Source organism: Hydra vulgaris, chromosome 15 (genome assembly GCF_038396675.1).
Source record: "Hydra vulgaris chromosome 15, alternate assembly HydraT2T_AEP".
NCBI lineage: Eukaryota > Metazoa > Cnidaria > Hydrozoa > Anthoathecata > Hydridae > Hydra > Hydra vulgaris.
The window spans coordinates 34,849,218-34,875,511 of NC_088934.1; the positions used below are offsets into that span (position 1 = coordinate 34,849,218).

General features: G+C 27.0%; 2 protein-coding genes across 2 annotated transcripts; both read left to right on the forward strand.

Annotated features, from left to right (window-relative positions):
- Positions 1-2,606: 2,606 nt before the first annotated feature.
- On the forward strand, positions 2,607-11,199 carry LOC136091905 (uncharacterized). Its single transcript, XM_065819621.1, has 4 exons — positions 2,607-2,700; positions 6,877-7,124; positions 7,217-8,448; positions 11,001-11,199. The coding sequence occupies exons 1-4, from the start codon at positions 2,607-2,609 to the stop codon at positions 11,197-11,199; spliced, it is 1,773 nt and encodes a 590-aa protein (XP_065675693.1).
- Positions 11,200-21,022: 9,823 nt separating this feature from the next.
- Positions 21,023-21,763, forward strand: LOC136091906 (uncharacterized). The gene has a single exon (XM_065819622.1). It carries the CDS (start codon positions 21,023-21,025, stop codon positions 21,761-21,763), a length of 741 nt encoding a protein of 246 aa, XP_065675694.1.
- The last annotated feature ends 4,531 nt before the right edge of the window (positions 21,764-26,294 follow it).

Below are 26,294 nucleotides of genomic sequence, written 5' to 3' on the forward strand. Positions count from 1 at the left end.
TAAGTGTCCATATTTCTAGCACAAATAATACAGTATTTCCTTAATATTTTTTGAATTAGTACTAAAAAAAGTCACGCAAAAAATTGTATATCAAAAAATATTTGTAATTTTGTTATACTCTTACATGCTTTTTTTCTCAATTTGTATCGATTTTGATAATTGAAAATAGCAAACGCCCTAAAAAAAAGTAAACAATAACAGTAAAATATTTAGATATATTATTTTTTGAACAAAATTTCTTTTTTAATTTTTAATTTTTTTTTGTTTTTTTGAAAAGAACAAAAAAAATATTCTTCTTTTCTGCAAGTTTCCCAGGTTCTTTGAAGAACGAGGAAACTTGCAGAAGACCGATGGTCTTGTCATCAAGAAACCGTTATGCGTTACGAATATTTTTGAATACTTCAATGTAAAATAAGTTTATATTTAAAAAATAATGTTATCAGTTTCGACAGAGTAAAAATAAATAAACAAAACGCAAAAAACAAAGAATGCAGACAAAAAGAGTTTTTTAGTTTATTTAGTTTTATATCAATGCACATAAGTAGGTCCACGATTCTTAATTAAGGAATTTTTAAAAAAAAATTCCAATCATTTTTTACAAAAGTCTTCTGTTTGGAAATGTGGTTTATCATCCTTCGGCTAGTTGCCATATAGAGGCCACATGAAAGCGAGAAGATATTGCACCAGATATTAGAATGTGCAAACTAAGTTTAATATCAAATTAACTCTATAGGAATCGTTGTTGCGTTTACCTTTTTACATAACTTGCGTAACTAAAGTCTTCTGTTTTATTACAAATCGGATAAAGCATAATGTGAAGAAAACGGATTAGATGCGATGTTGGTGAGTCTTTTCTAACAATGATTGGGCCGACCTTTTAAAACTTTTGGTGATATCGTTTCCATAAACAAAGACCAAGATTTTTTAACCTTTTTAAAAATTTCGTTACCTTTATAATTTTTATGGATTAAATAAAAGGCACAAGGTTTCCATTCGAAATTAGAGATGTAATCAATTTTGTTTTGTATTAAACGTCTATGTTTCTCAATCGTTTTTAAAAGATTTTTAAAAACATTTTTTTAAAAAGTTTTGAGTCAGTATTTGATTTTATCAGAGTCAGTTTTTATTTTTTCATTTGTTGTTAATGAAAATACGTGATCTTGATTAATTATTTTGTCTTTATCGTATGTTGAAGTAAATCCAATAAAAATTCATTCAGTTGACAACATTTCAATACAGGAACAGATTGCTCTAAATAAACTCAAAGAAATAAAAGATATCATAATTAAAAAAGCAGACAAAGGTAACACCTTAGTTATAATTAATTTTGCATTTCCGTTTCAACAAAAACTAAAGTGGATAAAATTTAATTCGGAGCGATATTAAAATTTAGATTTTAAGACTAGTTTCTAAAACTTATTTATGATAAAAAATAGTAAAAACTTTCATTCAGAATATAACAAAAATATAATCTATAATTGATTTTAATCAGTATTTATTTGAATTAACTTTAAAGACATTCATAAAAAAATGCAAGAAATACATTATCTACTCAATAATGTAAACTTATTGGTTTAGGAAAATAACTTCTATAATCTGAGCACCTACTGCAAGGAATAGTTTACAATATGGGATTTTTTTTGAGAGGCAAGTAATCAAAATAAAAGGTTTAAAAATCAATATAGGAAAAAATCATTTAAAAAATTTAGCAAACTCGTTGATATTTTATCTTGCAAATGTAAAATAATGTTTTCCTTAAAGTATGATTGTAAATATAACTGTAAAAAGCAAGTTCATGTTAAATGCACCTGTGTGCGAGAACGTAAAGTCCGTGTATTAAAACACACACTTATCATATCATAGAGCGATAAAATTGGTAGAATCACAATTTACTATATTTATTGCGTTAACATGAAAAAGTCAATTATAATTAATAAAAATATAAAAAGAAAAGAAAAAAACATCTTTGCGAATTTGAGGAGAGAGCAAAGAAATATAAAATAAACTAAGAGAAGCTCGATCAAAAAATTCAGCAAGGTTGTTTTTTTCTTAAACAATTTTATTATTAAACGATTACTAATAAAATATTTTTGTTAAATGTAAAGCTGTTTAAACAAAGGTATATCAAAAAAAAAATACAACTTTTTAAAATTTACATTTTTTTAATAATTAAAAACAATAACATATATCAAAAAGATAAGATATAGCATTTAAATATAGATTGAAAAACAGATATTGAAACCAGGTTTTAATTAAATGGAAATAATTGGAAATAAATGGAAATTTAATTAAATGGAAATAGTAACCATTGTGATTGTTAGTAATGAGACATCACTTAGGTTTAAGGGAACTGTGGAAACAGCAACAGTTATTTAATTGATAGTTGAACTGTAAATTTGGATAAAGCAACAAAGTTTCAAAATGAGTGGTAGGTACTATTTGGAAAAGTAGTAAGTACAGCCACAAATACTGAAATTTAACCTAGTTTTATAAAGATATATAATGGACGTTCGTCACTTTTTCTTAGCCCAGAAATTCAAAGAAGATCAAAGTAATTTACCTAAGCAGTTAAAAATGTTAGAATCAGTACTTATTTGCCGTTGCAGATGGCACCAATATTTTGCAGAATGTGGGTTTCTATGGCAGGGCTATCTGATTTCAACCTTCAAAATCCTACATGGATTGTTGAATTTATAATAGGTATTTATATTCCAAAATGGTTCAACATAAAAGTGTAACTATGTTTGGTCGAGGGTGAAAGGCATATCTTATACCAATTAAAACTCCCTAAAAGCAATATGAAACCAGTTCGTGATATTTAACTTTCGTAGTAAAAAGATCTGCTTTGTACGCACATTCAGAACTGTTTTGCATGCAATATTATGTAGTGAGAATAAAGAAGAATCAGCTCAAACTGTGGAGATTTCTTTTAGAATCCGTGGCAACGTACCAGCAAACCAATGTAAATGATTATAGCCATAGACATTGAAAAACATCTGATATTAATAATAATGCTGAAAATCTTTATAGCCTCATAGACTCAAACAGTTATGCTACAGAGCCACCTTTGATCTACTGCTATTAAAGATTTTATTAATAGCCCCGTGGTTGTTCCCCAATGAGGTTCTCATACACAATCAATTGAGAAGTATGTACGGATGGTTCAGGAAGCTGCAATACATGTCCACAGAGCAGAAATAAGGTAATCTTACATAAGAGCTCAACTCATCAATAGAGAGTTAATGTCTGCTATTAAGAGCAAAATAGACATGATTAAACTTCTAAATTTTTGTAAAAATAACTTTTAAAACTGCCTTTTAAAAATATATACGTTTTAGTTGTTTGAATATTTAAAGTATAATTATATACTTAATATAAAATTTGATTGAGAATAGTTTATAATAAACACTTAACATTTACTTAAGTATTTTGATATTTCTATAAAGTTTACTTTTTTTATATAGTATCTTCTCTTAGTTGAGACAAAAATACTTTTATTTAGATATATTTAAATATTATATATAAATTACTTTTAAATGTAAGCATTCTCCATTAAAAATATGTATTAAGACGTATTAAAGTATTAGTTTTATGAGCAGAAAGTTGTAAAAATGCTTTTTAAAACTTTCGAATACTAGAAAAACTATCTGTGAGTATTAATTGCAAAATTTTCTAGGTATTCCTCCATAGAATATTTATTAATTATTGATTGTGTCGATTTCCATAAAATTCGGAAAAGTTTTTTGTTTAACTCATACCCAATATATTCTGAATATAGTCGTTTCAACTATTAGCCAACCAATATGATGACAGTATTTTTTTTTCAATTTAAAAGCTACAGAGTAGACTTTGAAAAATTTTTACATGGGCAAAAACAAAAATTAAATAGAGTAATAAATAGAATAAGAAATAAACAAACACGGAATAAATTGTATCTAGGCAAACTTATGAATTAAAACCGCCAAGCATTTTTTTATGGGTGCACAATTAATAGTTTATAAATTAGTCTTTAACAGGAAAACTAAAATTTGAAAAAAAATGAAGCTAGCATTAAAATACAGAATTTAACGCATATGTATACAGGGACGGTCAACCATTAGTTTAATGTTTAAGATATGCCTACTTTCAGGCATTAATCAAATACCAAACATTTATATGCTTTTACTCATTTCAAAAATAAGATGCTTTGCAAAAAAATTTAACTTTTTAGATTTCCCTACTTCCGGGTATGAAACAAACGCCAAACATTAATATATTTATACTTATGTCAAAGATTATGTAAAGATGCTAAGCAAAATATTGTCATGACTGAAGCCTGGAAATAGAAAAGCCCTAACAATGTCTCAACTGCCTCAAATGTAATAGTTAAAGAATAGTTCATAAGTATTTTATCATGCAATTTTATAAAATATTTTATGTACTATTCATTATTAAAGTTATATTTATTGATAATTTTTAAATTTTATGCAATAATCTCTCAGCGTCTAAAATTTATGACCTTATAAACTTATAACCCCCTTAAATTGAGGAGGGTTCTTACTTTATGTAGTCATACTACTTAAACGCTAAGAGATTTTAATTTTATTGAAGAATAGTACACAAACACTTTATCAAATGTTACTCTCAGGTTTGAAAAAGTTGCAACATTTTATGATTATTTGTTCCCAGGCTCCGATCATCACAATCAATATATATATGTATATATATATATATATATATATATATATATATATATATATATATATATATATATATATATATATATATATATATATATATGTATATATATATACATATATTTATATATATATATATATATATATATATATATATATATATATATATATATATATATATATATATGTATGTATATATATGTGTATATAAATTTATGTATATAAATATATATATACATATACATATATATATATATATATATATATATATATATATATATATATATATTTATATATATATATATATATATATATATACATATATATATATATATATATATATATATATATATATATATATCATTGTGTATTTTGACACTCTTAAAGTGCTTTTATTTATTTTATATATATTCTATAACACAAGCATATAAGGAATATAAATTTTAGACTCAAAATGGTTTAAATAAATTTATTTAAAGCAAAGTCGACGTCTTAATTATGAAAATAAAAAAACAATTCTCATGTAAACAACCGTTGCTTTCAAAAATGCTTTTATAATATATCTGTGTATTTACTCTTTTAATGCGATTCTGTGAGTAAAAAACTATTACGTACTCTTAAACATGCGAGCACTCGAAATTATCAGAACTGTTAAAGAGGTCCATTAAAAAAACTTTTTTGTGTTGAAGTCATTTATTTACTACAAAAATAAATTATTCAGACTAGTTTTATTATTTTAAAATAGCGTTTAAAATTATTAATTTTATTGCTAATGCCCTGATAAATAATTTGTTCTGGAAACTTTCCAGAATAGGGATGCAAATAATGAACGAAAAAAAAAAGTTGTGAATTTTTCTTTATGGTGGAATTTCACCCTTTGATATGTCTTTTATGCAACTAACATTGGAAATAATACAAAATATTTCTTGCTCCATATTTACAGCTTAAAAAACTTAAAGGAAGCAATATAGCATATAGCAACGTCCCTAGTAACCATAAACAGAGGTTTATTCTTTATTTTCCTCTCATAATATATGCCTTAGTTTACTCTGAAGATTTATTAAGGTGTATGTCTTTAGCGGTCTAATTACCATATTTTGAAGTTTTAAACATGACTTAAAGAGATAAATTAGCTGAGAAGTTGTAACAGTACCGTTAAACATTTTATACTTTACACCATATTCAAAAATATACTAATAAAACTGTATATGTTGGCAGGAAAACCATAAAAATGGGTGTACATTCAGCTATTATTTACTTTAGTGATAAGTGGAAAGAAACACTGAAGGTTTTAGAAGATTTTAGAAGGCTTTAAAAATGACAATATAGGCTTAAATGTATTTACCTCACAGATTAAACTATGTACATAATTGTAATTAATACAACATTTCAATGCACCAATCCTTCTTACTTTAAATTTAGACTATTTGACGGGAGAGCGAAAAGTTGCAATTTAAGTTACAATCAGTATATATTATTACTTATATAGGGGAGATGAGGGCGCATTGATCGTCGGGGCAGTATGATCTTTTGGCATTTACTCGTTCATTTTTGCCTTACTAGAAGTGAGGTTGCAATTTAATTAACCATTATGCTTCCCTAATTGATTATTCGTAATATTTTTTCATAAGGTTATCAGCGTCAAAAAAAATAAAGAAAATATTGTTTTTCGTCATAAAAAGTGATTTTTTTAAATCGTACTATAATTCAAATATATTTTTATTTAGATGACTGTATGGGTTAACAACAATTTTATTTTAAATTTGTAAGTGTTAGGTGTATAATATAATATATAATTTTTATTTGGCTGCAATTTATACAGTAGATATTGCTATCAATATGTTACCTATACCTATTGGGGTACATTGATCTTTGACTATGCGGGGCCCATTGATCGGAGGATCAAAGTGCCCCATAGAAGACGAAGTGCCCCATGTTTTTGTTTATAAGCAATACAGTTAAACGAATGGAATTGTATTTATAATTTAAAAAAAAACTATAGATAAACAAACAATAGCTTTTAGCATTTCATTTTTTAAATCTATTTATGTTATAAGCTAGTAATAATAATACTATTATTTTATAATATCAAAAGAATAATATTTAACATAATAATTAAAAAATGTTTAAGATAATATTATTATGTTAAATATTAGCATTTATTAAAAACATATGTTTTTATTGATATATTTTTTTACAGATCTTAAAATGGTTAGAAATAGAATTAAAAAAACCAATAAAGTTGCTATACCAAGTGAAACAATGAAAGTAGCTGTTAATAAAGTTTTAGACGGAACACAACTGAATGTTGTAGCACGTCAGTTTAACATAGATAGAATGACTTTAAAAAGATATTGTCGTAAAAAGAGGCTTAATCCAAATAAGCTTTCAAGCCTAACTACAACAATAGACAAGTTTTTACATCAGAAGATGAAAAAAGTTTATCAAGTTATTTACTAATTGCATCAAAAAAGAACTATGGCCTTTCAACTTGGTCAACACGATTATTGGCATATGAATTTTCTTTAAAAAACAATAAGATATGCCCATCATCATGGATCAAAAATAAAATTGCAGGCATTGATTGGTTGCAAGGTTTTATGAAAAGACAACCAGAGTTGTCTCTACGAACACCTGAAGCAACGAGCTTCGCTCGATCAACAGCTTTTAACAAACACACTGTAAGAGAGTTTTTTCAAAATCTTAAAACGGTAAGAAATCGATATAAATATAATCCTAACTGTATATATAATGTTGATGAAACTGGTTTAACAACCGTTCAAAAGCCGGTAAAGGTTTTAGCTGGTAGAGGAAGCAAACAAGTTGGAAGAATCACATCTGCAGAACGAGGAACATTGGTAACTGCATGTTGTGCCTCTAATGCTATTGGAAATTCCATTCCTCCATTATTTATTTTTCCTAGGGTAAAGTTTCATGATTACATGATTAAGGAAGGACCTCCTGGATGTGTGGGATTTGCAAATCCTTCTGGTTGGATGAACTCAGAAGTTTTCATAGAATGGATTAAACATTTTGTTAAATATTCAAACTGTTCTCAGGAATCTCCAGTTTTGCTACTTCTCGACAGTCATGAAAGTCATATTTCTGTTAAAGGCTTGGAGCTTGCAATTCAACACGGAATCACAATGATAAGTTTTCCTCCCCATTGCAGCCATAAATTGCAGCCATTAGATAGAACTGTTTTTGGACCATTGAAAAGGTTTTACAATTTTGCATGTGATAATTGGATGGTTTCAAACCCAAGACCAATGACCATTTATGATATTGTTTCAATAGTTCGAGAACCGTATACAAAAGCTTTCTCACCATCTAATATACAGGCAGGATTAAGAGTAGCTGGCATTGAGCCATTCAATTCTGAAATTTTCAAAGATGACGAATATTTACCATCATCAGTTACAGATAGAGCTGTTCCAGATACAGTTACTATCACTCCTGTCAACAACATGGAATCTGAAATGATACCAGCACGTGTTAATCACATAGAGTCTGAAATAACTATAGTAAATATTGAAACAAGTATTTTAAACAAAGCGTCAACAAGTGTTGCTTCTATAATCTCACCTGAGGTTTTAAAACCTTACCCAAAAGCATCTGCCAGAAAAAAAAATGTTAAAAGTAGGCAGTTAAAAACTAGGATCTTGACTGATACTCCTGTCAGAAATGAAATTCGTTTGTCAAAAGAAATGAAAATTTTGAAGCAAACCAAAAATCAACAAAAAGTCTCCACAAAAGATAAGAAAGAAACTAAGTATTACTTGCTTAGGAATAAAAAACAATGTAAACCAAAAGCTGCTTCACAACTTGACTTTCACAAATGATGAAATATTCTTAATCAAAATATTGTACTTTTAACAAGTTTTGTAAACTTAAAAGTTGTATTCTTATTTCAGTCTTTATATTTCAGTTCTTATAAATTTCAAGTTGTTGTAAAGTTTTAAACGTATATAAAGCGGGTAGCTTATAGCTGCTGTGATTTATACATTTTTTAATTAAAAATTAGACTAGTGGGTTTAACTGCTATATTTAAAAAATAATTAAAAAATTTAGATGTATTATATGTTATACAATATTACCCTTTGACTAAATTATTTACAAGATTTAGTTATAGAAGTGTTAAACGTTTAGATAATATTACGCGTATAAGATCAATGTGCCCCAAGTCGGAGATCATAGTACCCCATAGTTTGGGGTACATTGATCTTTTGAGAGGGTTGTTTAAAAGTTAAAATTATTCATGTTTATCATTTTTTTAAATCAAAATATTTATATATTTCAAAAGCCAGATAGTTCTACATGTGTTTCGTAGTTAATAAGTTTTTACATCTCTTTCAGGTTCTGCGCAATTTTCAAAACACTGCTACGGCGATCAATGCGCCCCCATCTCCCCTATATAGCTAAAGAAACGCATCTTGGCATTACTAAAACCGGACGAAACTTGCTAGCAACAGGTTTCCTACCCATAGCATTAACATTTAAATAATATAATGTTGAACATGTACTTAAATAAATCCTTTTTGATTGCACAGCAGACTAACAAACCACAACTTTAAGAAAATAACAGAGTTATAAGTAAATCTTTTGTGTGTGTTTATTTAGTTCGCGTATGTGTCGGGTCTTTTTAAAGCACAACACAATTTCTAAAAAGTAGGATTATAAAGTCCTTTATCAAAATAATTAGGGTTAATTGAGTTATTAACACAGGACTGGAAATGCTGCCTAAATTTCCTTGTTTTAAGTAACTAAATTATTTTAAACTATTAAAATTGTTGGCGTCAACTTTTCTTGACCTCCCCCCTCCAACTTGTCAACTAATGTTAAAAAATTTCAGATCTTCCCCATTTTCAGATTTACCTTATTTTAATAATCAGATTTCCCCTATTTTGTTGACGTAATTAACGGACAGCCATTTAGAATATTTGAATTAAAAACGTTTAAAAAATATTGTTGCATGATGTGCACCAATCATGAAAAGTAAAAAAAAAATTAAGTTTTTTAATTTTTTAATTTTATTTTAATTCTTCTCCTCAAGGCCATGAAGGCCACTATAGTTGAGGAGACTATTTTTAGTTGTGGTTAAACCCTCTTTTAACCCTAAAACTCCAAAACACGGTCCTTGACGAACTAGGCCGTTTAGCAAAAAAAAAAGTAGAGCGCGGTACCACCAGGGGACATGGTGGGGATCAAAGTCGTAACTTCTCGCTTATGAGGTAGGTGCTTTACCACAACACCACTAGCGCAATCTTTTTATTGATATTGTCATACAATTGATATGTCATACAATAAAATATCATACAATGAAAAACTGCTATAATGAATATTTAATAATTTTTATCTTTAATCATATATTAAACATGATAAGCAAGGTTGTTACAACATAATATGTCTGGCAGATCTGTCGACATATTTTTTGCCGACAAAAAATGTCCCACATATTTTCTATAGACATATTTTGACATAACTTTATGTCTGTATTATTTTCTGCTGACATAAAATATGTCAGACATATTTTCTACGAACATATATTGACATAATTTTATGTCTGAATTATTTTCTGCTGACATAAAATATGTCAGACATATTTTCTATGGACATATCTTGACATAATTTTATGTCTGAATTAATTTCTGCTCACATAAAATATGTCAGACATATTTTCTATCGACATATTTTGACATGTCTGGCATTTTATTTTATTTCAATCTAACAAATTTATTGCGCATTTCAGCTTAATTTAAAGAGTAAAGTGAAAATAGTCTAAAAATTTGTAGCTTTTTTGCAATCAGTTTTGCTTTATAAAACTTTTATTTTAAACCCTATAAGCCAACATCAGTTGTTTCATAAAGGTTTTTTCTGCCCTTTTTAGCGATGCATCATTTGATAGTATTGACTAATATTGATGCATCATTTAATAGTAAAGATTAGTATTGGCAATTTCCTTTATAAGAATGTAAAAACCATCTCAAGCTGAGTTTTTATTACTGAAAGTGGTTTTTATTAGTATGACTAAACTTGAAATTATTCTTATGATTAAAAGTATAATAGGAAAAAACGTTATCAGTTATTTTTAATTTGTAGTTGATAAAGGTTTCAATATGAAAAATTGAATTCAAAAGATTCTAATAATTTATAACTAAATACGAATAATTTACTTATAGTTATAATAGTTATGATATATTTAACATTAAAAAAACTGACAATTGCGTTATAACTACATAGTTAACTGCCATAAACTTGCATAAAATGTTTTGAGTGAAATATATATTTTAATAATTATTTTTTTCGTTTTCCTTACGATTTAAGGTCAAAAATGGAGAATAGTTTATTAAATGAACAAGTGAAAACTCAATTTGAAATTAATGAAGAAAAAGGAAAATGTAAAATGTGCAAAAAATTTTACCAAGGCAAGTTAAGTAATCTCAAAGACCACCTTCTTCAAAAACACAAAGAAAAAGCCGACGAAATTGAATTAGTTGAAGCTGCCCCAGCTACAAGGCATTAAAATGACGATGAAATTCAATTAATTCAACGAATCAAGCTAGAAGTTGATGTAAATAAATTAATTAAAGAAATGATTCGAATAATGATGCGCCGTAACTTGTCTTTAGCATCAGCTAATGATGAAATCGGACAAATGTCTTTAGTAAAAAATGCACTAAAAAAATTCAATATTTTAAAATCGTCACTGCATGAAATACTACATTCAACATGCATGGGAAAATATTTTTTCGCAAATAAGAGAAGAAACTGATAATGTTCTTATGTTGTTGATGTTTGATAGTGCGTCGCGATATGGAAGAAACGTGTTTGGAGTTAGTTGCAGATATATCAAGGACGAGGAAATAGTTGACAGAACTTTAGGCATAATTACTCAAGAAGGTCGACAGTTTGGCGAAATTTTGGCTGCTCAATTGAAAAATGTGCTAATGATATCTGCACAACTTGCACATATCAGGGAAAGAATACGATGAAGGCTTCAAATATTCTCCAAAATGCACAAGATCAAATGAAAGTAATCCTTGAAATTTATGGTGACAAATTTATAGCTTTCGAAAACAAGGAAATTGATATTAGCGCCTTAGAGAATGAAGAAGCATTTATTGCTGCTTTAGTTCTGGATCCTAGATTTTACTTTACATCGGGTCATCAACTGTTTAATACAAAACTGTTGAATAGAGGAATTTCACAGTTGATCAAGATCCATCAAGAACTTTGCACTCGACAAGAACAGTCAAATTCTTTATCAACAGAAGAATCCATACAATTAAATACGTCATATTTATCAAATACTTCTGAAGAGATGATTCCGATGAACTCAGAAGATGTTGAAGTTGAAAAAGTACGCCGTTTCATTGAATATACTGGAGGTGGAACAAGGCAAGGTATTGTTAATGCGTCTTCAAATTTAGATGAAGATATTTGTCAACTAATTTTAAAATGGGCTCTTAATGAAGCGCGAGTGACATTAGACGTTAAATTCAACATTCTTGCTTACTGGAAGAAAAATCAAAAAAAAAAATGAGATCGGCCCTATGAAATTTTGCAAGTAGTTTACGGTGCAGCGTTCTCCAGCGTAAAAGTTGAACGTGATTTCTCTGGATTCGCTTTGGTTTATAGCCATCTACGTACTTGCATTTCAAATGATTTCTTAAACTCTATCATGGTGGTAAAAAACAATCTGGATTTAATTGATAAAATAAAATTCGTTTAAAAAACTCGTTTACTTATTTAAAAAACAATTCTCATTTTCTTTTAGTCAAACAACTGTTTTTCAACAAGGTCTCTTAATTTGTGTGGCCGTGGCGCAGTGGTTAGAGCGCTTGCTTTATAAGCAGGAGGTAAGGAAGGAGGCATGAACTTCCTGGTTAAATGCATTTCCGCGGTGCTCTGTGACAAGTCCGGTAAGACTTCTTGGAGCACTTAAAAAAAAAAAAAAAAAAAAAAAAAAATTTGCAATAGAATCTTTTGAGATTCAATTTTGTCTCCATAGAATCTTTTGAGACTTCATTTTTCATTATGAAAACTTTTGAGGAATTGTCAATTATTTTATTGTTAAATAAATCATAACTATTATAACTATAAGCATATTATTCGTAATTAGTTAAAACTTATTACCGGTTAGTCTTCTTAATTCGAATTTAATGAGATGAATATAACTTTTGCGAATTATTTCTAATTCTTTAGCTTAAACGAATTTCATTTGGCACGAAGTTTTTGAAATAATGTGATCCGTTTTTTTCATAAAATCTTTTGAATTCAATTTTTCAAAATAAAATCTTTTTCAGGATCAACTATTAATTAAAAATAACTGAAACAGTTGTTTTTTAATATTATTTTAATCAAAAGAACAATTTTAAGTTTATTCATACTAACAAAAGCCTCTTTCAGTAATAAAAACTCAGCTTGAGATGGTTATTACATTTTTATAATGGAAAAACCCAATACTAATCAATACTAATCAATAGGGTGGCACTTTTACTTACTTTTTTTTTATTTACTCGAGTAAGTTAATTTTTATCAAAAAGTAAATTACATAAGTAATTTGATATGTTTTATGTAAATTTTCATTTCCGTATAAGTAATTTAATTTTTTGAAACGACTTTTACTTTTTAAAGTAAGTTTTTTTACTTTCAAAAAAAAGTAATGTAAAAGAAATTACGTCAAAAAGTAATTTACTTTTACATGTAAAAGAAAGTCACGTGAAAAAGCTATTTTCCTTTTACATTTAACAGTTAATTAGTTTTGAAAATTACATTAAGTATAATAAAAGTTCCTCAAACTGTAATTTACATTTACCTTTAAAAGAAAATAATTAAAAAAAAATTATATTATAAAGTAACTTGCATATGAAAGTTAATTACATTTTTTTACTTTTTAAAGTAAGTTTTCTTACTTTTAAAAAAAACTAATATGCCACCAAATGTAAATTAAATTTACAAATAATATAATATTTTTTAAGTAGGAATTTTTTATTTTAAAAGTAATAACAAATCTTATTTAAAAATAAATTACATAAAATAAAAATTAAATTTGATAAACTTACATTTTATATAAATTGTATAGTAAATTAAAAGTAACTTGTTTAATGTGAGCAAATAAATTTACCTATATTTTAGGAAAACTTTGATATGATCTTGTATAAAAGAAATGCAAAAAAGTAAAACTTTAAGGCACTAACCTAGTTTGGCAAAATTTTGGCTTTCCGCATCATACGATTTGTGCGGTTTTAGGTATGTCTTCCCTGCAAAGTTTGAAAATATCTATAATAGGTTTCCGCCCATAATTAAAACCCTCTCTAATTTTGGTCCATGATAGTTTTAACTATTATAACCATTCTCTGAATCGAACTGTCTCAAAAATATTCACTCTCTGGCCAACCATTCGAAAGGTCTGGAATTTAGACAAAGCTAAAATAAGGCATTCAACAGAAGGCGCATATACCCATGGGAGACTCAGAAAGGCTAGATTATTAGAAAAAAAAATAATTGGTGTAATTGTTAGTCTTTTGTTTACAACTTTTTAGCGTAAATGCATTTATTATTTAAAAACTAAGGAGGGAAAGTTTAAACTTGTCTTGAATTATGGGAGCTATAACACCATTGCCTGAAGATTTAGGAGCCCCGAACTTTTTAAGAGGACACATTATTTTTGTAAAGATTTTTTGCTACTTTGATACAAAAAAAATCCACCTGCTCAAGAATATCCTTTGACTCTAAAAGTCTTGGTTAAAACAACTACGGTACTTTTATATTGACATATAAAATTTAGAACTTGACACGTAAATATCTTTATCTGCGTGTAGTATCAGTGGCCTAGCTACCGCAAGGCCAGTAAAAACAAAACTTACGGTTCCACATGCAACTAAACCAAGAGCCGCAAGGTTCAGAAGCTCTAAGATAGATTTAAAGAGTTTTTTTTTTGTTTTGTTTAGAAAAGTTATCGCTCCAGAGAAACAGAAATTGGGCACCTTGGCCACGTATGTCTAATAACAAAATACACTTTGCTTGGTCGCTGTGTAATATACCTATAACCCGAGCTGTTGTGTAAAAACGATTTATAAGTAGATTAAGAAATAAAAATTGTGGTTATTAGAACCTGGATACAAAAATGCCCTAAAACATTTACCATCCCTACTCCAAATGTTAGGGCAACAAATTAGTAATTTTTATTATTTTTGTTTTCTTACACTAAGTTTACATCCTCACCAAATGAAGTGGTTGTTTCAATATTTTTCTAAACATTCTTATGTGATAAGCAAGAACACACTTAAGTTTGGTACTTAAGTATGTTTTTGTTTATATCACAACATAGCATAATTTTAAAGAAAATTTAATATGAAATATTATAAAAACAAATTTGACCAAAATTAATGCGTGTACATAATTATATTAATATTACATCTCATAAATTGCGTACGTAAATTTTGAGATGTAATATTGATGTAATTATTAAAGACATCATTGTGTTATTGGTTATTTGGTTATCCATAAAGTCTTTAAATGAGTTTAATGTGGTTTTTAATAACACATTAAAAGGTTTTTAGAAAACCTCATTTGTACGTAACTATATAATAATTTTATTAGTTAAAGAAGGGGCCAATCATTAATTAATTGTAATTGAAGACCTTTGTGCTAAAAGTACTTAAGTCACATTTTGACGAAATTGTGTTAAGTAGGAATTTTTTCTAACACGATTAAGCCATTTGTACTGGATAAATTGGAACATTTAAAAATTCGCCTAAGCCCCTCTTTTACACATACCAAAAATAAGAATTATATAACTTTATGGACAAAAAGTACTTAAGTCCTAAATTTCGGTGCTAAAAGTTCTTAACTTAGCTTTTCCCGCCAAGCGGCTGTCAGAATTAGTTCATAACTTTAAAAAAATGGCGGACGAGGCAAACGCTTTCTGACCCAAAATTAAATCCAAAGCCAAAAAAAGAAGACTAGCACCATCAAAATGGAAAAGAAATGGCATTAGGCTGGCTAAAGTTAGAGGTAACAATATATATTTATATATATATATATATATATGTATATATATATATATATATATATATATATATATATATATATATATATATGTATATATATATATATATATATATATATATATATATATATATATATATATATATACATATATATATGTATATATATATATATATATATATATATATATATATAAATATATATATATATATATAAATATATATATATATATATATATATTTATATATATATATATTTATATATATATATATATATATATATATATATATATATATATATATATATATATATATATATATATATATATATATATATATGTATATATTATTGACATTTAAACTTGTTTAGTACTAGTTATGTTATATATATAATACAAATATATGTTATATACACTTGTTATTATTTCTAATGTTATTATATATAATATAAAACTATATATTTTTTAAATAGATTATTATAAAGCACACTGTGGGTAGATTAGTGTATTTTACACTAATCTACACACAGTGTAGTCAAAATGTTTTTGTAAAAAAAAGTGCTACAAAAATACTTTTTGTAGCACTTTTTTCTTACTCACAAAAAGTGTACATGTTCCTAATGTACTGAGCAGTAATAAATTAGTAAAAAACACCCAACTTATATCTTGTGTAATTGCATGTAAGTATTTATGTAACATAAAATGACAACATTTAAAACATCAATATTTAATTTAAAAAAATTATTTTAGGAGAAGCTCACACATTTTATAGTAAGAATCTGAAGCCATCAAGGAAGCCTGCCATGATTGAATGTCGTTGTAGATGACTAACTAAGTTCACAGATATTAAAAAGGAACAGATTTTTTCTGCATTTTCTGCTCTTAAAGATCATGATGAACAAAATATATATATGCAGGGTTGCATAAATATAACCCCTGTCAATAATATTCGTCGAAGACCTTGAAAAGAAAATGGCAAAGAACGAAGTAGCTTTTTCTATTCAGTCACTGCGATGGATCAAACTGTTACCGTTTGCAAAGCAGCGTTTTTTGCAATACATGGGGTAAAGGAATCTAGGCTTAAGAGAAAAGTTCTTAACTTTACTGTTCCCATTGAAGATGGCCGCGGTAAACATGAAAATCACGAAGCAATTGTTAAAGAAATTAGAGATCGTGTTTGTGATCACATTAAACTGTTTCCTGCACGTGAAAGCCACTACAGCCGATCAAAAAACAAACACAAAAAATACCTGAATTCATCTCTGACTGTGGCAGAAATACATCACCTATTTTTAAAGGCAAACCCAGATCTTATACCTAATGATTGTAAATACTGGCTTTTCCTTGACATATTTAACTTTGAATTTAATATTAAATTTGTATTTCCAAGGAGTAACATATCCAATAAATGTGAAAAATTCCAGGCACAAATAAAAGCAGCCGAGTCTATTAATGATGCCATTCTTGTAAATAAACTGAAATTTCAACACGAGCTTCACATAAAGAAATCTGATGTGTTTAATTTGCAAATCAACGAAGCCACAGAAGCTGCAAAACTAAGCAAAGACACTGCAGTGATCTGTTTGAACTTTGAAAAAAATTTACCGCTTCCTCTAACTGGCATTGGACAAGAGTATTATAAGCGTCAACTTTGGATTCACAACCTGTGCATTCATGACAATGTAAATGAGTCTACTCGCATGTATCTGTATGCTGAGCATTTTGCAGCTAAAGGCCTAAATGCAGTCATTTCATGTTTGGATCATTACATTTCTGGTCTTACATCTGCAACTACAAAGATTGTGATTTTCATGGATAACTGTTTTTCACAGAACAAAAACCGTTACATCTTTGCTTATCTACAAAGATTGGTAAATAAGAATGTCTCTATAACACAAGCTTATGTAAAGTATCCCCTTGCAGGACATAGTCGAATGCTTTGTGATCGTAATTTTTGGCTCATTGAAAAAAGGAGAAGAAAAAAGGATAGGGTAATTCTACCTTCACAGTGGGTTTCGCTTGTAAAGAATACAGATACCAGAAAACTATTTAATGTTGTTTACGTGGAACATCCTCTTACAGACAACATGATCCAAGATGGAACCCCAGTTGTTTAAGTACGGGACTTTAAAAGGGCTTATAATCCTTTAATAAAATCAGTAACTGGAATTAGCGAGTTTAGAGGAGCAAAATTTGACCGAGGCAATGTACCACTAAGTAGAATTTCAATGACCGGAGAATGTAAAAATGTCATAAAAACTTTTAAATGTGGTAAAAAACTCTCCTTTCACTGAAACCAAATAGAGCATACCTAAATTTTTTGCCTGTTCAAACTATAAAATTTCATGACATTTGTGATCTTTTAACCCATGTCAATCTTCCCGAAGAAGTTACTTTTTATAGCAATATTCATGGCATAGATGGAGACACGAATGACATTGAAGATATAGAATAGAATTATTTCTTTATTGTAATAATATGTTGAAAAAATACATTAGTTCTGTGTGTTTTTTTTTGGTGCAAAAAGTACCTAACTCTTCAAATAGGACAAAAAGTTCTTAAGTCCAAAAAGTAAATTAAACATATCTTCTAAAAGATTAGGGCGTAAGGCTTTAAAATAAGCAGGTTTATTCATTATAATAATGTAAATGTATAAGAGTTATTAGAAATTTATTAGCATGTCTTGTCTGATTTCAGGGTCAGTTTGAATATTCAAACTCCATTTTCTCAGAATGACTATTTTGTGGCTTAAGTACTTTTAGCACAAAGGTCTTCAATTGGTTTGTTGATAAAAGGAACCGTCGCATGTGCAAGTTGTAAAACTTTTTTACGTTTTCCTAAACATTCTAATGTGAAATAAACAAGAACATACTTAAGTTTAGCACTTAAGTATGTTTTATTTACCAAAAGTATATTTATTAACCAAATGCATTGGTTTTCATAATCATAATATTACATCTCAGAGCTTACGAAAGTAGACATTACTATATTATTAAGTCATTAATATTACATCTCAGAGCTTACGAAAGTAGACATTACTATACCATAAAGTCTTTAAATGAGTTTAATATGGTTTTTAACAACACATTTAAAGACCTCATTTGTACGTAGCTATTAATAATACTATTAGTTAAAGATGCTGTTGATAAAGGAATTTTAATAGGTTAGGTAATAAAAGAATACGCCGCATTTTCAAATTATGAAACTTTTTTACATTGCTTTTAATGTGGTATAATATCACGTAATACTTGTATTTAAATCCATTTAAAGTTAAATCTTGTATTTTGTGTAACTTATATTTTCATGGATAAAATTTTTTTAAACCATTTTATTTATATGTTAAAAAAAAAGATTATTCCAAATTTCTGTTATTAATGCAATATTTCTTCTGTTTTAGTATGTTATTTTAGAAAAAAATTAACCTTTTTCTAAAATAACATACTAAAACAGGATAACTTGGTACTTTAGATACATATATTTTAATTTTTTAGAAATATTTTCAAAAAATACTAAACTATAATTGGTTATTAAACTCAAACTTCAGAAAAACACATGACCTTCGATTATTAATGACAAGTTTTTAATGACTTTATTATGTACGGATATTTAGAGCCTTGGCATTAAGACTATTTTTGTCTTCTTCTTTTCCCGCCTTTCGTATATTTTACAAAAGAAAATTAATAATTTGTAACGGCAAATTAAGAAAAATAAAAAGTTATAAAAATTAAAAATCCATCACTGTATTAAAAAATGTCTTTATCTTGTAAAAAAAAAAAAAAAAAACCAATGTCGAAATTATATTTGAAAAAAAAATTAATTTGATATTTATCAAATCCCTTTAAATCCCCTAAATAATTGGGGAGGTTGCTCTAAATTTATATGTTCATAGTTTTTGAACACTAAGAGATTATTGCAGACATTAGAGATTTGTTAATGAACTTAAATTTAGTTTAAAATGTTAAAAAAATGTATTTATAAATATTATAAACTCATAACGCTCACACCAATGGAATAAAAGGGAAGTCAACATTTATAAGGGTTTATTTTTAGTAGACTCCAATTATCGCAATACTTTTGAAAAGCTTTACATAAACATATATATGAATATATAAATGTTTGGAGTTTGCTTCATGTCGTTACATAAAGTTAAGTTCTCAAACAAAAGCAAAAGCTTGCCATGGGCCTGACTTTAAATATGTGATTGGAATCTGGTTATTTAAATACTGTTATTTTTTTTACTTTAAATGTTTTGAAAATTTCAAGTAAAAAAAGTAAAAAAAACTTACTAAAAAAAAAAAATTGATGTTATTTCATCTGTAAGATAAAATAACATCAAGACAATTTTCTTCACAATCGACCATAAAATTTTAAACTTGAAAGTGTGTTTTTTGAACCATCCTACTAAATACGCTAAATTAAATAAATTAAAATAAGCGGTTGTTGCGGTTACAAAAAGTTATAAATTTTTATTCAAGTTAAATACTTTTACATTTATACTTTTTTAACTTTAATTTTTTTTTTCAAATCAATTTTGATGTTATTTACATCAGTTGTTTGAAAGTTTTTTTTTGAAAGACTGCACAGTGGGCCAGGTGGTGGACAAAACCTAAAAAATAAATATTTATTATATTCAAAACCATATAATAAAACATATTTGTAATACTCTAATTTAAAGTTTTGAAAATTGTTTTGAGTATAATAGTTTCTTTTTAAGCCACAAAAATTAGTTGCAGTTTCATTTATAATGAAAAACTTTCTTTTTTAAAAAAAGCGTGAAAAACATAGCTATAATAAACAGTAACTTTCAAAATTTTACAAGCTTATGGAATTAGTTTATATATTTAAAATGTTTAGCAGTAAAGCTTTTCGAAAAAAATCTAAAGTAAAGATTAGTCACTTATAATCTGGCTTTAAAATAACGAGGTGAATTTTTAACATTTATTACTTTTATTTTGTACAAAAAGTGTCATATAATTTAGGGAAACTACGAGAACCTATATTAAATACTTGAACTAGTAAATGTAATATGTATACAACCGATTTGAACTAAATACATTGCCCCTAACTTCCCCTTTTGGGTTTCTTTTATATTTTAAAACAATGACTTGTAACTTATGTTATTTGCTCGAAATCAATTTTTATTTCTTGTAAACACGTACATATATACATAACATATAATACATGTACATATAAACATGCACATATATGTACATAACAAAATGTACATACATGTACATTTTTATTTCTTATAAACAATGTACATATTTTATCGAAAATGAGTTCAAAACAATTCACTGACGTCTCGATAAAATTAGTTAGGGAAATTTTTCAAGAAATGTTCCAAAAACAACAAAATGATATACTATCGTTAATAAGTGCAAATTTAAAACTGACTAATGATCGAATCGATGGATTGCTGAAAGAAATTAGTACATTAAAGGAAACTTGTGAAATGTTAAAAAAAGATAACGTAAACCGAAATGCTGATCAAAATAAAACTAACAAGCAGTTGATAAAGTTTGAAAAAACACAAAAAGACATTGAGGAAAGTCTAACGTTTTATCAAGATTGCAATGACAAAAAAATTAGCGAGTTGGAAAAAAAAAAGTCATCGAATGCAAATATAGGTGAGAATGAAAAAAATAAATTTAGACAGCTGGAAGATCGACAAAGGCGAAATAATCTTCGAATTGAAGGAGTTAAAGAAAATGACAACGAAAGTTGGGATGATACGGAAAAAATAATAATAAACATTTTTGAAAATAATCTCAATGTAAATGGGGTAATCATAGAAAGAGCGCATAGAACTGGCATTATTGAAAAAAAAAATCCAAGAACAATTGTAATTAAGTTACTTAACCATAAAGACAAAGTAAAAATCCTAAAAAATGCCAATAAACTGAAAGGATCCGGAATTTATATCAACGAGGATTTTTCGCTGGAAACTTCCACAGTAAGAAAGAAACTTCTTGAAGAAAGCAAATTGCACAGGATAAATGGTAAGTATTCCGTTGTTATATACGATAAGCTTATTGTTAGAGAATTTATAAAAAAAAAAAAAAATAATGATAAATGATTTTCTTACGTTTTTATATTACTTTTTGAATTTTAATATTGCTTTAAGTTATTTCTGATTTAAAATGGCTGATGAAACTGTTTTAACAAACATAAATTTTATTTCATTTGTATCAAAAAAGTCAATACTATTAAACAACTATTCGGATCCTGATATTAATTTTTATAATAATGATGAAATAATTAAAAATATTAACCCTTTATATTATGACCCAAATTCTAAAAAAATTGCTAATGGAATGGAGGATAACTATTTTTCAATGCTTCATAATAATATTAGAAGTATTCAAAAAAATTTTGAGTCATTAAAACAACTTTTACATAAAATTGGGATTAAATTTCAAATAATTTGTCTAAGTGAGACATGGTGTAAAGATAAAAACATTGAAAACAATTCTAATTTTCAATTACCTAATTATAAAGTAATTCATCAAGTTAGAGCATCTAATAAGGAAGGTGGGGGTTTGTGTATATACATAAAAAACTCAATATTATTCAAAGTTAAACCAAATTTAAGTTCAACTACTAACGATTACGAATCGTTATGTATTGAAATTATTAACAAAACCTCAAAAAATATCGTCATTCATGGTTTATACAGACCGCCTTCAGGAAGCATTAAGGTATTTGAAAACCACATTAAAAAAAGAATTAAAAATAAATCGTCTATGAATAAAGCTGTATATTTTATTGGTGATATCAATCTCAATATATTAGATTATGAAAATAATATATATATTAAAAACTTTTTTAACACCATTTTTCAAAATAGCTATATTCCACTAATCAATAAACCAACGCGAATAACTAAGGAAAGTTCAACATCCCTAGATCAAATTATAACAAATGAATTTATAAATGAAAATATAAGAACAGGAATATTTACAACTGACATGTCTGATCACTTTCCGATTTTTATCCTATCGCAAAAATGCATATATAATGCCCAAAATGAACGGGAAAAAATAATTAAAACACGTTTAATAACCGACACTTCTATTAGTCATTTTTATAAGCTTCTATCCTGTGTTAACTGGGACACCCTAAAACTAAATCTAAACGCCAATAAAGCGTATGATATTTTTCTAACAGAGTTTCTTAATCTTTATAACAAGGCATTCCCAGAAGTTACTAAAGTAATCAAAACAAAAACACTTTTAAACCCTTGGATCACGAAGGGCATTCTTAAATCTTCAAAAAAAAAAAAAACGCTTATATAACAATTTTCTTAAAAAAAGAACTCTTAAAAATGAAACTACCTATAAAAACTATAAACGGCTATTTGAGTCAATTTTAAAACGCTCAAAGAAACGTTACTATTCTGAACAATTAATATAGCACAAAAATGATTCTAAAAAAACTTGGCATATTATTAAGGAGGTAATTGGAAAAAAAAGCTTATACAGAAATTTACTTCCTCTAAATCTTAAATTTAATAACAAACAAATTGTATATAAATCCTTAGTCGCTGAAACACTTAACCAGTTTTTTGTAAATATAGGTCCTACTTTATCATCTAATATAGCACTACTCAATCACACTTTAGTTCGTACTTAACCTCAACCAACCTTAATGTTATGTCTAATTATAAACTTACAGAAAAAGAATTACTAGACGCAGTCTCTTTATTAAAACCCAATAAAAGTTTAGGATTTGATGATATAAGTAGTAATGTCATTATCAAATCAATAAAACAAATTACAATTCCATTACTACATATTTTTAATTTATCTCTAAAACAAGGCGTTTTTCCAGATAACCTAAAAATTGCAAAAGTCATTCCAGTGTTAAAATCAGGTGATCCTTCCGATGTTACGAATTATAGACCAATCTCAATTCTTTCTTGTTTTTCTAAAATATTAGAGCGGGTTATGTATAATAGACTATATTCCTTTTTAAATATTAATAATATTCTTTTTCATAAACAGTTTGGATTTAAATCTGGTCATTCAACTGATCATGCAATCACTCACCTTGTTCATGATATATTTAAAGGGTTTGATGAAGACAAGTATACCCTAGGTGTATTTATCGATTTAAGTAAAGCTTTTGACACTGTCAATCATCAAATCCTTCTATCCAAACTGAAAAGTTATGGTACAATAAATACTAATTTGTCCTGGTTTGATAGTTACTTGTCTAATAGAAAGCAGTTTATTTGATATGATAGCGGAAAAACGGAATATAAGTCAATCACCTGTGGTGTTCCTCAAGGATCAATTTTAGGACCACTTTTATTTCTCGTTTATATTAACGACTTATATAAATTTTCTAACATTTTAAACTTAATTTTGTTTGCAGATGATACACACTTGTTTTATTCTAGTAAAGATATCAGTAAATTATTTCAAACAGTAAACAAAGAACTTGAAAAATTAACCCAATGGTTCAAATCAAACAAACTATCTTTGAACATCAATAAATCCAAATACACTTTGTTCCTTCGTCTTCATAAAAAACAAGATATTCCATTAAAACTTCCTGATCTTTTTATTGATAACGCATTATTAAAAAGAGAGCAATCAATAAAATTTTTAGGTGTGGTTCTGGATGAAAATTTAACCTGGAGGGTTAGGTCTAATTGAAAATAAAATATCAAAAAATATAGGTGTTTTGTATAAATCCAAGCAGTTTTTAAATCTATCTTGTTTAAAAAACTTATATTTTTCTTTAATTCATTGCTACTTAAATTATGCAAACGTTGCTTGGTGCAGCACAAACGCAACAAAAGTAAAAAAACTGTTTAGTAAACAAAAACAGGCTATAAGGATAATTACAAACGTAGACCGTTTCTCTCACACTCAAACATTATTTAATAAACTTAATATTCTAAATGTATATAAACTAAACCTTTACCATATTCTTATCTTCATGTTTAAACTTGATAAAAAAATATCACCAATGTTACTTAATTCACTTTTTGAAAAAATAAACCACATATACCCTACCAGATTTTCAAAAAACAATTACATTCAATCCAAAACACATTATTCAGCAACCAAATTCTCAATTGCTAACCGAGGTCCTAAGCTGTGGAATACAATATTAAATAATGAGCTGAAATCTAATTATTCTTTAAACCAGTTTAAAACAAAACTTAAGCAATTACTGATGATACATGAAAATGAATTAAAGTTCTTCTAAAAAGCTTTTTAAACTAGCAAACAAAAACAAAAATTAACCTACTAATTACTCTTTAATATTATATTTAATATTCTAAACAATAGTGTGCTATTGTAAATGTATTTCTTATCTTATAAGTTTTGAAATTACAAACGATTTTTTTAAGTTTTGTTATTTGAAATACTAATTACTAAAAATATTGTAAAACTTTATAATTTCAATTTTTATTAAAAAAAGTTATTGTAAATTCTTTTTGTAATATTAATACTTATATATCATCTTATTTTACTAATCAGTTCTTAAATATAAATACTCTTTGAATTACTAAATATTTTAAACGTTATATATTTTATTTTTTGCATTTTGTTAAAACATTTTATTTGATGAATATGCATTTTTTTTTTGGGGGGGGGGGGGGCTTAATGTTAAGATGAATTTTTTATTATTCAAGCCCCAGTCATTTAAATATTTGTTTTTATAAATTAAGATTTTAAATTATTTTAAATCGGCAAATACAATACTAAAAAAAAAAAAAAAAAAAAAAAAAAAAAAAAATACATGTTATTTTGTTTGTTAATTAATTCAATACAAATTGCACTGTTTACTTAGCAATTTTTTTTTGTTTAGTAGTAATATAATAATTGGTGACATGCACGGACTTTTACAACAAAATAACCTAGTTCCTAATGATAAACCATTCTTTTCATCAAAATTAACTGTTCTAGTTTCTGCAGATATTAAACTAGAGGATTCTGAGTGAAAAACTTTACAAAATTATAATGTAAAAAGTTAATAGCTGCAAACAATTATAATACTTATTTTGAGAGAAGTAATGAAATTTGGCTAGCTCAAGATTTTCAATACGCCTACTTTACATTAAATGTTACATCATCAGTTGAAGTCGGGAAACCATGTGGCTATTTTGAAAAGTTTGTAACAGAACAAAAAGAATAAGCCTAAGAATGCTAGTAATAGTTTATTTAGCCATAAATTACTTCATGCAATAAAATTAAAACTAAGAAGTGAGTTTAAGTACGAAACTGGCACAAAAATTTAAAAAATTTGAAATAAAACTCCATTAAACCTGCTTATATATATTCACGTAATGAAACTTTATCATTAACTATTAATGGTGATATATCAAAATCAACATATCAGCATCTAAGAAATGGGGCTGAAAAAAATGGCTGCCACATATATCCTTTGTATAATAGTATAGAATCTTTAAAAGCTAAATGCTATCCCAAGAACATTTAAATTGGTGGCTAGTCAGTACAAATATCGCTAAAAGATCATCTAAAACACACTCTTGAAAAAGCTATGTGATGGCTATAGTGACGTATGGAGAGTGCCTGTTGATTATTTGTGTAGTACCTTTAGTACTCAGTAGACTTTTTAATAATAAAAAC

Coding starts and splice junctions, on each gene's coding strand:
- LOC136091905 (XM_065819621.1), top strand. CDS start 2,607: ATGGCACCAATATTTTGCAGAATGTGGGTTTCTATGGCAGGGCTATCT. Junction 2,701..6,876: donor GATTGTTGAATTTATAATAG/GTATTTATATTC, acceptor ATTTTTTTACAG/ATCTTAAAATGGTTAGAAAT. Junction 8,449..11,000: donor AAAGATAAGAAAGAAACTAA/GTATTACTTGCT, acceptor TTACGATTTAAG/GTCAAAAATGGAGAATAGTT.
- LOC136091906 (XM_065819622.1), top strand. CDS start 21,023: ATGTTCCAAAAACAACAAAATGATATACTATCGTTAATAAGTGCAAAT.